General features: G+C 40.2%; 1 protein-coding gene across 1 annotated transcript in view; it reads right to left on the minus strand.

Moving 5' to 3' along the window:
• CDK6 (cyclin dependent kinase 6) overlaps window positions 1–14,829 on the minus strand; it is a 215,071-nt gene extending 200,242 nt beyond the window's left edge. The window contains exon 1 of the mRNA XM_056118320.1: window positions 13,890–14,829. Coding sequence (XP_055974295.1) covers window positions 13,890–14,122 — 233 coding nt within the window. The 5' untranslated portion in view covers window positions 14,123–14,829. The remainder of the gene's footprint in view (window positions 1–13,889) is intronic.
• Between the last annotated feature and the right edge of the window lie 353 nt (window positions 14,830–15,182).

The raw sequence follows: 15,182 nt of genomic DNA on the forward strand, positions 1-15,182 counted from the left end.
TCCAAGAGGAGTGACAGAATCGAACCTGGGTGGCCATGTGCAAGGCAAACGCCCTACCCAATGTGCTATAGCTCCAGCCCTCCATAAATGGTATGAATCTCAAATATATAATCTATGAAAGCCAGAGACAAAAACATCATAATACTATTTGCAAACAATATCTGACATCAGAAAGAAAATCTACTCTACAATGACATTAAGGTTAATGGTTGCCAGAGTTCTTGTGGGGCAGTGCATGTTGGGGGAGGGAAGAAAAGAATCCTCAGGAAATTTGGGGGCAGTGTTTTATATCTTGATTTTGCTGCATATGTTAAATCCATTAAAAAGCATTCTTAAGAAATGGATGTTTTATTGTACATAAATCATATCTCACTAAAATTGATTTTTATTTTGTTTTGGAGCTGCATTCAGTTGTGTGCAGGGAACCATATATAGTGCTAGGGATTGACCTGCATCAGCTGTGTGCAAAGCAATCTTCTTACCACTGTGCTATTATGTTTCTCGCAAAAGAGCTAAGCACTAACTTAAAACATTTAGTCTCCATATAAAATACCTATATGGAGAACTTAAAAAATTCAGGGACCAGGGGTATGGTGCCACCAGCAGATCAACCTGTACCTGCGGGGCAAGTGCATCAGCAGCCTGATAGTGCCTTCAGGCTTCCTGATACCCCCAAATTGCCACTGTGACTTTGGCCGGACCCCCAAGAATTTGGGATCAAGTTTACCAAGAAATTAAACAGCCAAAAGTTAGGTATGTAGGAGACAAACCCACAAACCACCTCCGGCTCAGCTATATAAGCTAAACACAGGCAGGGGAAGGGCTGGAACGGGGGTCGGGGGAGGCAGTAATACTGGGGATTTTGGTGGTGGAAAATATGCACTGGTGAAGAGATGGGTGTTTGGTGATTGTATGACTGAAGATTGTATGAAGCTCAAACATGAAAGCTTTGTAACTGTATCTCACGATGAATCAAAAAAGGGGGAAAATTAATAATAATAATAATAAAATTAACATTCAGAATAGAATTTTAAAAAAAGTAATGTGGAGGATCGGCCACTGGTCAGATCACATGGCTGCTTCTCATGAAAGGGAGCATAACATGAGACCGCATAACCATGTCACCAGTTTCCGTGCCAGGCTGTTTCACAAGGGGGGGGGGGGGAATGGGTGAGAGCCCTCCCTGCCCCAAATGACCTAGCTCTGGCAGCCAAAAACCTCCACAACTAAACTGCTGCCACGATCAAGGCCGCTTTCCACATACTCGGGCTGAGCCTCACACATGAGTGAAGTCCTACAGAACCCAGGTAATGCGGAACTTTGTGATCTTGGACTCTGGGCTCAATGGGATCAGGAGTGGAGATCTTCTGCCCGCTTTCCCCCGTCTCCGGCAACCCAAAGATCACGTGACACAGCATAAAACACTCCCTAACCATTCTCCATAATTATCACACCACGTTTGATAAGGTTCAGATAGTAGGCAACAAATCATAGAGGAAAAATATATATGCATATATAAATTTTCATATATATATATATATATATAAAAGATCACATCACCCAAACTTTAACAACATTTGAATGATATCCTATAGAATGTCTGAATGGCTCCTGTCAAAACAAAACAATTTTCACACTGTTCACACTGTTTTCTATATGAACTGTTTTCTATATGTTCAGCAGTTCTTCATAACAGACAACACAAAATACACTATTTCGGTTGTGTTTTGGGACAGGGCTTGGGGTTTGGGATGGAAACATCCCAAATTTGGTGCTGGGAATTGGTGTGACTGAATATTGAATATAATCAAACATAGTGAACTAACTTATAAAATTAAAAAAAAAATTTTAAATAGTAATGTAGAGTTCATGCCCAATTCAATCAGCTTAATCAACGGCTGAGTAAGTAGCAGTGCTCCTACACTTAAAAAAAATTCAGGGGCATATTATAGATACAAAACCAGAAAGTTACTTTACATAGCAACAAAAATAGAAGATTTTGTTGAAAAACATGGGAGTGCCTAGGAATCAACAAAAGAGGTGGCAATTCAATATCCTAAAAACTTCAAAATACCAACGAAAAAAGTTGAAGGCCTTAAGAAATGAGAAAATATTCATGCTCTTGGATTAGATGAATCAATTTTGTCAAAATGATCGTCCTACTTGAACTACTTTGGAGATTCTAAGTAATCTTTATCCAAATTCAAACAACATTCTTCAAGGACTTAAAACAGTTGACAATAAAGCTTGTATGGAATCATAAAAGACCCAGAGTCAAAACTTACTGAAAAATAAAAAAACTAAAAGGAACCTCATTACCTTTCATTTTTCAATCTCATTACCTTTTATCCCCTAGTCAACAAAAATAAGAGAAAATCATAATGGCAGATGACTTGTCATTGACAATGATGAATACAACGAGAATAATCACCTTTAAGATGCACTGTAAAATTGTTCTTCACAGACTCCTATATAAAGACAAATCATATTCAAGTATGAGAGACAAGGATGTTTCCTAAGAGGTGATAATTCAGAAAGCATGGCACACAATTTGTAAGGCAATTACTCACAAATGTATGCTAGCAAAACAAGGGTGCGAACTACCAGAACCAAATGTGGGGATTGTTGGTTCTAAACTTAAGAAGCAGAGAAAAAATTCCCAAGTATGGAAAAATGTCACTACCAGATCACAGTGAACCAAAACCAGAAAAAAAGAGAAATGCAGCAATGCAAGAGAAACAGGGAGTGTGAAGAAGTGCTAGGGGAAAAGTTAAGCTGTTATGATCAGCAAGAACAAATAGTCAACTATGAACTCCAGGAGAAACAAAATACTCTACGTAAAGTCATGGTCTGAACAGGAAATACATGTAAAAATGTTATACTTTTGTTTTTTTCAAGGGAGGCCACACCCACCAATGTATTATGCATGGCTCTATGCTCTGGGATCACTCCTGGTGGGGCACAGTGGAAGGGAAAATGGGTTGCCAGGGATTGAACCTGAGTCGGCTGTATTCAAGACAAGCACCTTTCCTGCACTGTATCTCTTTGACCCCTAGTTTTTTCAAATTGATGAAGAATAAAGAAAAAATTCATGACTCTGTATTTAAGAAATTAAGGAATTCTTTAATCTCATATGGGTATAGCTACAGAAAAAGAATTAGAAAGGCACAATGTTTTGTCCAATATGGAATCCATAGTTAGAATAATGTAGGCACTATTATTTACAAGTCTTCAGCTTCTATGAAAAATATATTCTACATAATCCCTGCATATTTCAACAAATATGTGAATGCAATGCCAATAAACAATGTAAGTGGTTAGAAAAAAGTGCTGCCACCAGAAATCAGAAATGACATTTTATTTTCAATTAAAAAGAAAAATGCTTGCAATTTACTTAATTTGAAAAACACTGATTGAAGGCTTTCTAAACATGCTAGAATTTTCATGGACTCATGTCCAAATTTCAGATACTGATAGCACAGCGGTAGGGAGTTTGCCTTGCACGCAGCGGACTCAGCTGACCCAGGTTCCAATTCCTCCGCCCCTCTTGGAGAGCCCGGCAAGCTACCGAGAGTATTTTAACTGCAAGGCAGAGCCTGGCAAGCTCTCCGTGACATATTCAATATGCCAATATGCCAAAAATAGTAACAATAAGTCTCACAATTTGTTGTGAGACATTACTGGTGTCTGCTCGAGCAAATCGATGAACGGGAGGACAGTGCTACAGATGTCTAAGAAACTTTATATTTGCTCTCTCACACTTACTCAATTTATTAAATCATAAAGATGTCTATCACCAATACCCCTACTCAGTTCATCTTCTCCACCTTTTCTTTTTTAGTATGTGGTACTTTCAAATAACAGACACATCTCTGGTTCGTTCTCTATTTGCCTTGTGGCAAGTTTTAGTTATTAACTTTATCAATCCAAATGGAGGGAAGCTATGTAATTTTTCATAAAGATTCTACTTTCTCATCCCTAAAGCTCTATTTTTCTGACTATAAAATAGTACCAATGAGACAACCATGCTCTTTAGTACACTTTGAATAACAATATAAAAGAAAATAGTTTGAACTATCATTTGGGGCTGAGAATATGCCTTTTAAAAGACTTTTCCTCAGTTGTAAAAAGAACTGGTACCTTTGGGACTGGAGCAATAGGGGGATAGGGCGTTTGCCTTGCACCATATGGTCCCCCAAGCACCGCCAGGAGTAATTCCTGAGTTAAGAGCCAGGAATAATCCCTGTGCATCGCCAGGTGTGACCCAAAAAGAAAAAAAAAAAAAAGAAATGGTACCTTTACTACAAGTTCTCGGGTCGGCCATGTTGGCTGCATGCAAGCTCCCCGTGACGTATTCGATATGCCAAACACAGTAACAACAAAGTTTCCAATGGAGACATTACTGGACCCGCTCGAGCAAATCGATGAACAACGGGAGGGCCTTTACCTTACCTTTACTACAAGTTCTAGTTTAGTGAAATACTAGAAAGACAAACTACTCTATTAAAACCATTTATAACTATATTTAAAGGTGTCACAATTTTTCTTTTTTGTCTTTTGCTTGTTTGGGGGTTACATCTGATGGTGTACAGGGTTTGCTTTTATCTCTGTATTCAGAGATATTCAGAGATCTTACTGGCGGTGCTTGAGGATCAAACCATATCCAATGTGTGCAAAGCAATCGCCTTAATCCCTCCAGTCCCATCTTTTGTGACTTCAAGTGCAAAAAAAATGTATTTCAAATAAGAAATGTATTCAGAGTTATTAAAGCAACTAACACAATTCAAAACACTTACTTTATGAATAGTACCTACAACCCTCCCTAGGCCAATCTCTAAATCTGTTTCTTGGTTTATTCTGATTCAACAGCACAATATCCTTCTTTTTACCCAAGGTTATTTAGTAACATATTTAAGTGATTCTACACAATTGGAATGCAGAGGACATCATCTAAATCTCCCAACATGAAACCACTCAGGATCTTGGTTTCCACCAAAGTTTTTAAATATATTGGTCAGAGCCAATATTCAAAAGTTCAAAAATCTATCCTCGAAATGCTAAGAAGCCTTTCGCTCGTCTTGCTCTGTTGTTGAAAAGATTCAAGAGTTAATGTGCCTAACCTTATACTTAATACCCTTCTAAAAATCAAGGAATTTAGGAAAAGTGTTTTATTCATTAGGAATAGCTAATAAAAGGGAACTTCTTAGCAAAAATGGAAAGCAAAGGCATATTCCTTCTACCCTTAAAAAGAATTTCACCACAGATTGGTGTCTCTAAGACAACAGCTTCATTTCTAAGATAGATGTGCTTAATGACATAAACAGAGAATACATCATCCCACCAGTTTTGATTATGTGTTCTCAGAAGCATTGTGTCCTTGGACCTTCCCACAATGAATCATTAATGACCTATATAAAGCTTTGGTAAGGCTGTATACAGCTAATTACTCAACTAGGTATTATACTATAATTTCTATAATTCAATGTCAATCTCTCCAGAAATACCTGAACCTATTCATACATTCCACATGGGGTTTGGGGGGAATGAAAGTATTTTCAATCATCAATACAGGTATCATCTGTGTACTTCTCTGGTTCCTCATGAAATTCTAAATTATTTGAAGGCAGACATTATCAACTAATGGAGTAGGGCAGAATCGAATACTTTGTTGTTTAGTTTGGGGGCCATGCCAAGCTGTGCTCAGGGCTTTTTTCTAGGTCTATGCTTAGGGATTACTCTGGATGGTGCTGGGGGACCGACCAGATGAGATGCTGGGGATAAAACATTGGTCAGCAAAGTGGGTCGGCAAACACCCTACCCTCTTTACTAACTCTCCAGTTCCAGAATCAAATACTTCTAACTCAGTCTATAATACAAAATACTTTTAAAACTTACAAAAACTTTGAAACATGAAAATAAAGAGAATAACGAGGTTCCACACTTTATTAAAGATTAGCTTACTTTGGCTGGAGATGTGAGCTCAATGGTAGAGTATTTATTTGCTTTGTGTGTATGTGCCTTTGGATATAATCCCCTAAAACACACACAAGCATACACACATACATACACAAATTAACCACATGTTTTAAAGAACTCAATTTGTTCAAGCTAGGAGAGTATTTCTTCAAGTAAACTTATAAGGAATAAAACAGAATTCAGAATACTGATATCCTTTTGAGAAATATTAGGAAAGCATTATTTAGTGAATTTAATTCACACTAGTAGCTTTACCAGTATATAAAGCCAACAATATTAATAGCAAAAAGCAAAAGCAAAAGAATTCAAGTAACTTAACAGAACTAATTTGTAACACCTTTTATTCTTGCATCAGAGTTTGAGTCATTTTCAATTTTGACCTAATGTGGACACATTTCCTAATGTTAATATCTTCTTCAATGTATAGCTATTACATCCAAAGCTTTAATTGAATATGAAATTACTGAAAATTTAAAAGTTTTAGGCTAAATCATATAGTTTGGAGCAAGACAAAAGTGAAATTTCTTTTTAATATTTATTATTCTCAGAAAACCAAGTTAGGTATAATATACAAGTCCTCTTTCTCTTTTTGACACTTCTCAGCATTAATTTTCACATGACAGACTATTCCATAAAATTTCCCTCCTTAATAACTACATCTCTTCCCATTATTGCACTGACCTCAGTGCACTTTTTCATATTATTCCTAGTAGTTACAGAATACACAGGAACATGATCAAAAGATACACTGGCCTCATGGAGCTTACAACTAGGGTGTGAAAGCATAGAGTTGGAAGAGAATGGATGAGAGGAAATGAGAGAGTAATATTTTATCTTATATAACAGACACAATAATGAAAAAGAGCAAGAATATACTAAGCATATAAGGTCCAATGCTGTCAGGGTCCAAAAGAAGAAGAAACTGGGTCCAAATGGAGATATGAAGGAGTAAACCGCACACACAAAAGATGGCACCAAGAACTTGGTTCTGAGGGATGAATATTTCCATCAGAGAAGGGTTACTGAGTGTACATCCTGAGATCAGCCCCAATTAAAGTCACAGAGCTAAGGGAAAAGGGTGTTATTAGAGGAAATACACATGGAGCACACACACAAAGAACATAAGAAAATTCTATAAAAGCCAAAGTCAGTATTCAAAATAAAATGACTAACAGGAAAACTTAAAACACCAATATTTGAAGAATCCTACTAAATATTCTTAGTACGAAGATGCATTACAATTAATATCCAACTATCTGCAGAATTCAGCTTAAGACACCTGCCAATGCTTTATGAAAAATCTATAAGGATTCAAGTACTCATCTGGATGGGTTCACTTTTTAAATTTTTTTTCATTATTTTATTCAGAAAAATCTACCAGACAACTAAAGTTATTATTTATGCATATTTATGGGTTATTTGTGGATAGAGAAGACACAATCCTTTTCTCTAAGCAGCAAACAAAATAATTATACTGAATCTGCTTTTACATCTCAAGAACATGTTTTCTGATATACACAATGACCATCTGTCTGTTCACACTGGATATAAGCCTATTACTTGTCTTCAGCTAGTCTCAATTTCTATTTATAATGCATATATCTATAGCATCAAACAGTTGGCTAAAAATAAGACAATGTTTTAATGCATTTACTGGATAGTCCCTACACAGATCAAAGCAGACAGAAGTAAGTTAAACCTAAGACCTCTTCCAATTCAAAATTCTCAAACTGTGATTGCAACTCTACTGACAAAACCCTATAGGAAAGGTCAGGAAGTTCACAATTAATTTCTTTTCTACAAAGACTTTGGAGAAAGTCATATGAACCTTCTCTGAACCTCATGAGAAACAGTAAAAGGGTGATTAGCTGTTCAAGAAGCTTGAGTATCATACATCTGCCTAAGTATGTGGATTATTATGCTAATTTACTTTTAAATATTTGGTATTTTATTAAATGGGTGATAAGTCCTGAGCCACAATATATATAATAGTTCATCAGATCAGTACCAAGTATTTAGATTATCCCTATTGTTCTTTGTCAAAAATAAATCCAAGAGTATTATTAATGAATTGTATCATTCACCTGTGTTATTCCTACTTAACTACAGTTATTTTAGGTTAGTGTTACTCAATATTTTTCTGACCGTGCTTCCTTCCTGTGACACCCTAGTCCTAACGGTTGGGGCCCTCGTCTTGGTTCATGCCTCCCCCACCATTTAGACAATTTTTACCTGTGACCCTCCCTTGGGTATTTAATGGTATATAATTTCTTTTGAAAAATATTGATTCAGAATATAAAAGTTCCTATCCTTTTTTTGGTGTTTTTTTTAAACACTGTGATTTACAAGATTATTCATAATATAGTTGTTATGGGCATTCAATGTTCCAACCTCAACTCCATCACCAGAGTGACTTTCCCTCCACCATTATCCCCATTATCCCAACCTCCCCAATGCATAACCCTCTTAGCATGCATTAACTATTTTATTCTATATTGCTTGATACAATTAAAAGACTAATGGAAATATCAAAAAATACTATAACAAAGAAAATTTGTGAAAATTGTTATATTTCACTATGGGATCATTAAGTTCTTATCTGAGGGATTATTAAACTGTGTGTTGTTGGTTGAGCCTTCTGAGTTATTGTTTTTCTTTATTGAGCTTAGTTGGCTTCTATGTTACAATTCCATATAATTTGGTACTACCCAATTTTTTAAGGCACAGTTTAATGGAATAATAACCATAACTTTTATAGCTATATACACCAATGTGATAAATTGCAGAATTTTGAAATTTCTTGAATTAATGTTAGAGCCTGGCAAGCTCCCCTTGGCGTATTTGATATGTCAAAAACAATAATATCAAGTCTCACAACGGAAACATTACTGGTGCCCGTTCGAGCAAATCGATTAACAATGGGACAACAGTGCTACAGTGCAGTGCTATTCCTAACAAATTACCTATTACCTTTGTCTATATAAAGCTATTTTTCCAAGCTATGAATGTAACTCATGTAACTTCTTTCATCAAACAAAAATAATTTTTAAACTTTTTACTGAGATATAAGAACAATGAAACAATTTTTAATGACATAAGTTGCTTCACCTTTGGACATAAAATACTTCCAACCTTAACACCCACGAATTTACAATGACTTAAGTATTAGGTGCTTCATTCTTAAAAACTTTCTTATGAGATTCATTTATCACAGGTCTTTTTGTTTTGCGTTGTTTTTTGTTTTTGCTTTGATGCCACATCCGATGATGCTCAGGGCTTACCCCTGGCTCTGCACTCAATGCTTTGCTCATGAACTCTTCTGAGATCCTCAAAAAGAGTACTGGAAAACTCTCAATCACAGAGTTGCATGGATTTTTCTATGTATTCTTAAAACAGTGATTAAAAATGCTCGTAATAATTTAACATATTTAGATGTCATAAGTTTACTCGTTGCAATACCATAAATAGTTTAACCTGCAGAACAAGTACTTAACTGAATTAATTTTACAAGTACACTAACACATTTAATCCCTGAGCACAATATAGGTGGCACTTGCACCTAACAATGCAAAATTATCATGTGTCAGGGTTCTGGTGATTACCTTACTCCTTCAAACCGGTGAAATTACTTGAAAGGAGTTGCAATCTACCAATGTACCTTTCCCAACAGTTAGACCCACAGTTCAACGGTGAATGTCTACTTAGTCCAGAAACAATGGTAGTGGTGCTCAGAGTCAACAGCGCTACACCCAGCAGGGTGAGAAAGGCCTACAATTTTAAAGAGTAGATTTCATCCTAAATCCCTAATGATTAATGAGGCCCAAATGCCCATATCTGTAAGTTACATGTCAATGTCCATTTGATTAGGTATGATTTATATGTCCCTAAAGTGTAATTCCACCTTCAAATACCACTTGATTCCTTGAAAGTTTGGTATCTTACCCACTCAAATTAGCAAATTCCTTATAACCAGGTTATCACAAATAATAGCTACTCCATAAATTTGGTTACGTTAAAGATAGAGCATGAAAATAAGGGTGAATTTTTAGTTTGTCTACATTTTTTGTTTGTTTCATTTTGTTTTGTTTGTTTTTTTGGGTCACACCCAATGTTGCACAGGGGTTACTACCTGGCTCATGTACTCAGGAATTATTCTTGGCAGTGCTCCGGGGACCATATGGGATGCTGCAAATCGAACCTGGGTTGTCCGCATGCAAGGCAAATGCCCTACCCACTATGCTATCACTCCAGTCCCTAGTTTATCTGCTTTTGGCCTATACCCGGCGATGCTCAGGGGTTACTCTTGGCTCTATAATCAGGAATTACTCCTAGCGGTACTCAGAGGACCATATGTAATGCCAGAATCTACCAGGGTTCAGCCACATGCAAGGCAAATGTCCTACCAGTTGTACTATAGCTCCAGCACTAGTAAGAGTGAATTTTTAAATAGAAAACAGAACTGTTCATCCCTTAAGTACAGTCACATTATTTTTTAACATTTTCATCACTGCATCCTCAGCTTCTGCAATGTCCGCATAGAGTAGAGCCTTAATGAAAATTTGACAAATTAATAAGGAATGACTATGATAAAATGCACTATTATTTTAACTCAATATATTTCATTTAAAATGCAAAACAAGATTCAACTGTGGAGTGTGAAGTTGCAAGAGAGGTTCATACTAGAATGTGATTCTGGTAAAACCTCAGGATTTAGAAACACAAACTACACGTAAAAAGAAAAGTAAATCTGAGGTTGGGGAGACAACTCAGAGATCTGGAGCACATGCTTTGCATTGCAAGCTGCAGGTTTAATGACTGGAACCACTGTGGTCCCCAGAGCACTGCTGGGCGTGGCCTATAAAACACACAGTAAATTTACATCCCAGTCAGTGATTGGCTGATCAAGCCTGAGACTGGGACGTATCAAGTGCAGATAAGTAAGAATTTAAAGTCATTATCCTGGTGCCAACAGGCAGTGGTAGTACCAGCAATAACACGTCAGCTTTTCTGGCAAATCCATCAAAATGAAAACATAAACTTTTGAAAAACCTAGTACATTTATTACCCTCCTCAAGCTGAGAGGTTTAACTATCTGGAGGAAGGGCCTATAATTATTATCAATTACTTATGACTTGGGGGCGCTTATAAAAGGCATCTGCCCTTTCAAGAAGCCTTTAAAGAAGCAGCCCTAAGACTGTAAAACTGATCCTTTGGGGCAACAATAAATTTTAGGGTTGGAGGCCCCAACTTTGACAACTCTCCCTAGAAAGGAAGAATATTGTGGTCACTTATCCTTGATTTCCTGCCTAAACAGCAGCAACTTCAAAATCTGGCACTCCTAGAGTAGTCAAGGAAGTCGCTGCGGCCAACAGCTGTCCTAAAGCTCAAAAAAAAAAAAAAGAAAGAAACAGGAAGAAAACAAAAAGGGAAAGGAGAGCAGTAGCTCATGAAGATGACATCATCAATAAGTTTCTCAAGTGTCAATTTCGTGGCATATGACCAATGGTGTTTTCTGAAAAATTACAGGCTAATTACATTCAAGTAGAACCTTTAAGGTCTGACTATAGTCAGTCAGGTGTATTGTTTTTAAGAAAAGGTCAGGCAAACTGAAGTCTTCTAAGAGGGCAAGATCCCCCTTAATGTGCCTGAAGAGAAATTATTCTTGGATTGTGAAGCACTCTGAAATTTATAACATGCCCTCAAATGCACTGAGATAGTTTCTTCTCAGCTCACAAGAGGTAGTGTCACCAGCACCTTTTCCATATAGAAAACAATCCTTTGTCCTCAATTTAGAAGTAGAGTCTCCAGACATTTCTCAGTTCTGGATCCAAGTCATAGGGGACGTAAAAATCTCCAAAGACACACCAAACTCAAAAGGATAAATCAAAAGAATAGATTAGCCAAAATCTACCAACACAATAGCAAAAACAACGTTCCCTTTAACAGAACAGACTGTGCTTTGTAAAAAAGGATAGTGTTACTAAGGGGTCCTCTAGAACATCTGTATGTTGGGATGACATGATTTTATTTATATACATGATAATCACCCTTAACTGGAAACTTTCCTAATGTAACAGACAAAATGTAACAAGAACTTCAGTCCTAAAATTCTGGTGCTGGAATTCATTCCTTGGAAAGCACTGAGATGATTGCTTGAAGAAGATAACTAAGTTATAGAGAACTAAACGTACCCTCAGCTTTTCCCTCCAATAACACAACGACCACCCTTAGTGTTGTTTTTCAGGCAACAAGCATAAAAGGTATCCTATTATTGCTTTTACATATAATTCCATCTTCCTAAAACACTTTTTTTTGTCTCATCTTATTATGTTCCTCTCCCCTTTACTGGCTAAGGCAGAGGTCAAAGGGTACATCTCTATTGCCATTTACTACCTTATTTATGTATTTATGATTCCTTGCTGCCTTCTAGTCCCAGTCTGTGTCAGCAGCAAAGCTGCACACAAATCACCAGCATGGGATAAGAGACAAGTTAAAACCTCCCAGGAAGATTCTGTAGACACTTGGGCTCCCCCAGTCTGTAAAGGGCCTGGTATTTCAAAGGTCAGTCTTGGGTCTCTTTACTTTGATGACTAACATTAAATTGTTTGACTTTTTACAAAAATATTTAGCTGAGCCTATTTACATAATTTCATCCACAGTGCACACAGTAGGCACATATTTGGTGAACAGATTCTTTAAGAAGTTGAGAAGACAGGAAGACCCCACAACCTCCCTTTTTCCAACACATTATCTGAAGCATAGAGAAAGGTACACTTAAATCCAAATATGTCGAAGTTTCCATGTGACTCCTTTTCCATTTGAAACTATGAATCTGTTTAAAAAAAGAAAATGACACACCACACAAAGTCAATCAGACAATGGGGGAATTCCAGAACCACTAAGAAAACACCACGATTCTAAGTCTCTCACACACTTTAATACAGGCCACCATAGAGGAGCTTGTGGTATCCACCGCCAGGAAAAGGGGAAACATTTAAAAATCTAAAGATTCCACATGTTGGTATCACATCTAACACTTTGGAGACTGGCCCAGAGACATGGAGTAATTAGACAAGTACTATCTGAGAAAAATAGTTTTTATTTGTATTTTTTGATGTGCGCGCGACTGGGGTGTGTGTGTGTGTGTGTGTGTGTGTGTGTGTGTGTGTGTGTGTTTAAGGGTCATCAGTGCTGGGGATTCAATCAGGGGTCTAGCACACAGAAGCGCGTGCTCCACCATTTGATGCACATTTCACAGCTGGAGAATCCACACTGCTGAAAGCTGGGCAGCAACACTGTAGTTCTCTGACCATCGGGAAAATCCTCCTTATTCAACTTTACAAAGAGAAACTCTTGGTGTGATGGGGGGGGGGGGAATCTTTAAAAGTTTCTGCATTTCAAAAACCTCATTTATTTTTTTTACTAAGCTCCGGGTAAAGTTCTTTTCCTACTATTTATCATGGCATCCTGCCCCCCTACCTCTCACTCAGTCGCTGTCTCTCAAAAATTCCCCAAATGGCCAGGGTAGGTATGCGCGGGATGGGGGCTAGGGAAGCCTGTCTCCACCGGCTCCGCTGTCCCTAACAGGCACCCCATCTTCTTGGACCCCCTTCCTGGGCGAGCAGAGAGAAAACAACTGAGACCCTGCGCAGCTGCCCGGACACCTATGCGGGTCCCATTTTCTGATCTGTTCCTTTCCTTAGCGGGGTCATCTGCTCAGTCTGCTGGCTCTCATTCTGAAAGGTCAACGGGTCACACCACGCTACCTCCGTCCCCTCCTCCCAGCCGGATACTTTGCCAGGGTCCGAGGACGTCCTGGCCGCCCACACCCCCAGCGCCAGACCCTCTCCCCCTCCACGACCCCCCTGGACGGCCGGCGGGGCCGCGAGGCAAGCGCAGCGCTCCCAGCTCACCTGACCACGTTGGGGTGCTCGAAGGTTTCCAGGTGCCTCAGCACCGCCACCTCGCGGATGGTGGAGAGCGGCATCCCCTCTTCGCTCGTCTGCACCCGCACGCGCTTCAGCGCCACGAAACGGCCGCCGTTCTTCAGGTCCCGGGCCTTGAACACCTTCCCATAGGCGCCCTCCCCGATCTCGGCCACGCACTCATACTGCTGGTCGGCTCGGCTCAGGCCGTCCTTCTCCATGCCGCCGGGGCGGGCGGGGAGCGCACTCGGATCGTCCGCGACAGCCGCTCGCCTCCTCCCGGGCTCCCTCGTGCCCTGGCGCTGGAGGAGCTCGGTCTAGCTCTCCCTCACCTCCGCCGACTCCCGCCCTCGGGTGCTCCGGCTCTCCTCTCGCGGCTGGATGGAACGACCTCCCCGCAGGCGGGCGGGCACAACCCTGGTGCCGCCGCCGCCGCCGCGAAACTCCGCCTGCCGAGTCGCCCAAGAGCGAGCCGATCCCTCCTCTTCCTCGCCCGAGCTCAGACCTCTGCAGACACCCAAGCGATTACATGGTCTCTGCCGGAGAACGTCTCAGTCCACAACCGATGCACCTAAAGGAGGAGACGGGAGGACAAGAAGAAAGTGCAATCAGACATCCCAGGCGCCTTCCTCGGGGATTCTGCAGACTCCCCTCCTCCTCCTGCCTGAAGCCCCCATCGCTACCCTCCTCGCTCTCCAGCCCTCTCCCAGGCCGCTTAATCCTTCCTGGTTCCTCCGGCAAAAGCGCAGTTACTTTGCTTTCCCTGCAGGCTGGGGCCGTCTTCGCGCGGGGAGGTTGCAGGGGCCCCTCGGGGATGAGCGCGCCGCGCGGGACCCAGTGGAACGGGAGGGGGCGTGCCGAGCAGCCCAGAGTGTGCCGGGAGCGCGGGGGAGGGGAGGCGCCGGGCGCGTCAATGTCACGGCTTAATATTTATCCCTATATCATTGTGTCGAGCTGCTACCCTCCCCGCCTCCCCTGGTCTGGACGTGCGTGGAAAGGGGCTGCGGAAGTGCCGGGGGGCGTTCGCGGAATCGGGCTGGTGCGGAAGGGCTCCGAGGTCCAGCCGTGTGGGGCCGCAGAACGTGGGTGGGGGCTCCCGGGACCCTGTAACCCGATGCTGGGAGTGTGCGAGAAGGAGTGATCAGACATCTGCTCCGAAATTGCTTCCTTTCTTTCTACTTTCAGTTTTTCTACGACGAGACATTGAAAAAAAAAAAACCCGACCTGCACATACACATGGTCTTTTGGGGGGCTAAAGGAAACTGCATTGGGAAGGAAATT

The sequence above is a fragment of the Sorex fumeus genome, unplaced genomic scaffold (genome assembly GCF_029834395.1).
Source record: "Sorex fumeus unplaced genomic scaffold, SorFum_2.1 ptg000037l, whole genome shotgun sequence".
Classification (NCBI taxonomy): domain Eukaryota; kingdom Metazoa; phylum Chordata; class Mammalia; order Eulipotyphla; family Soricidae; genus Sorex; species Sorex fumeus.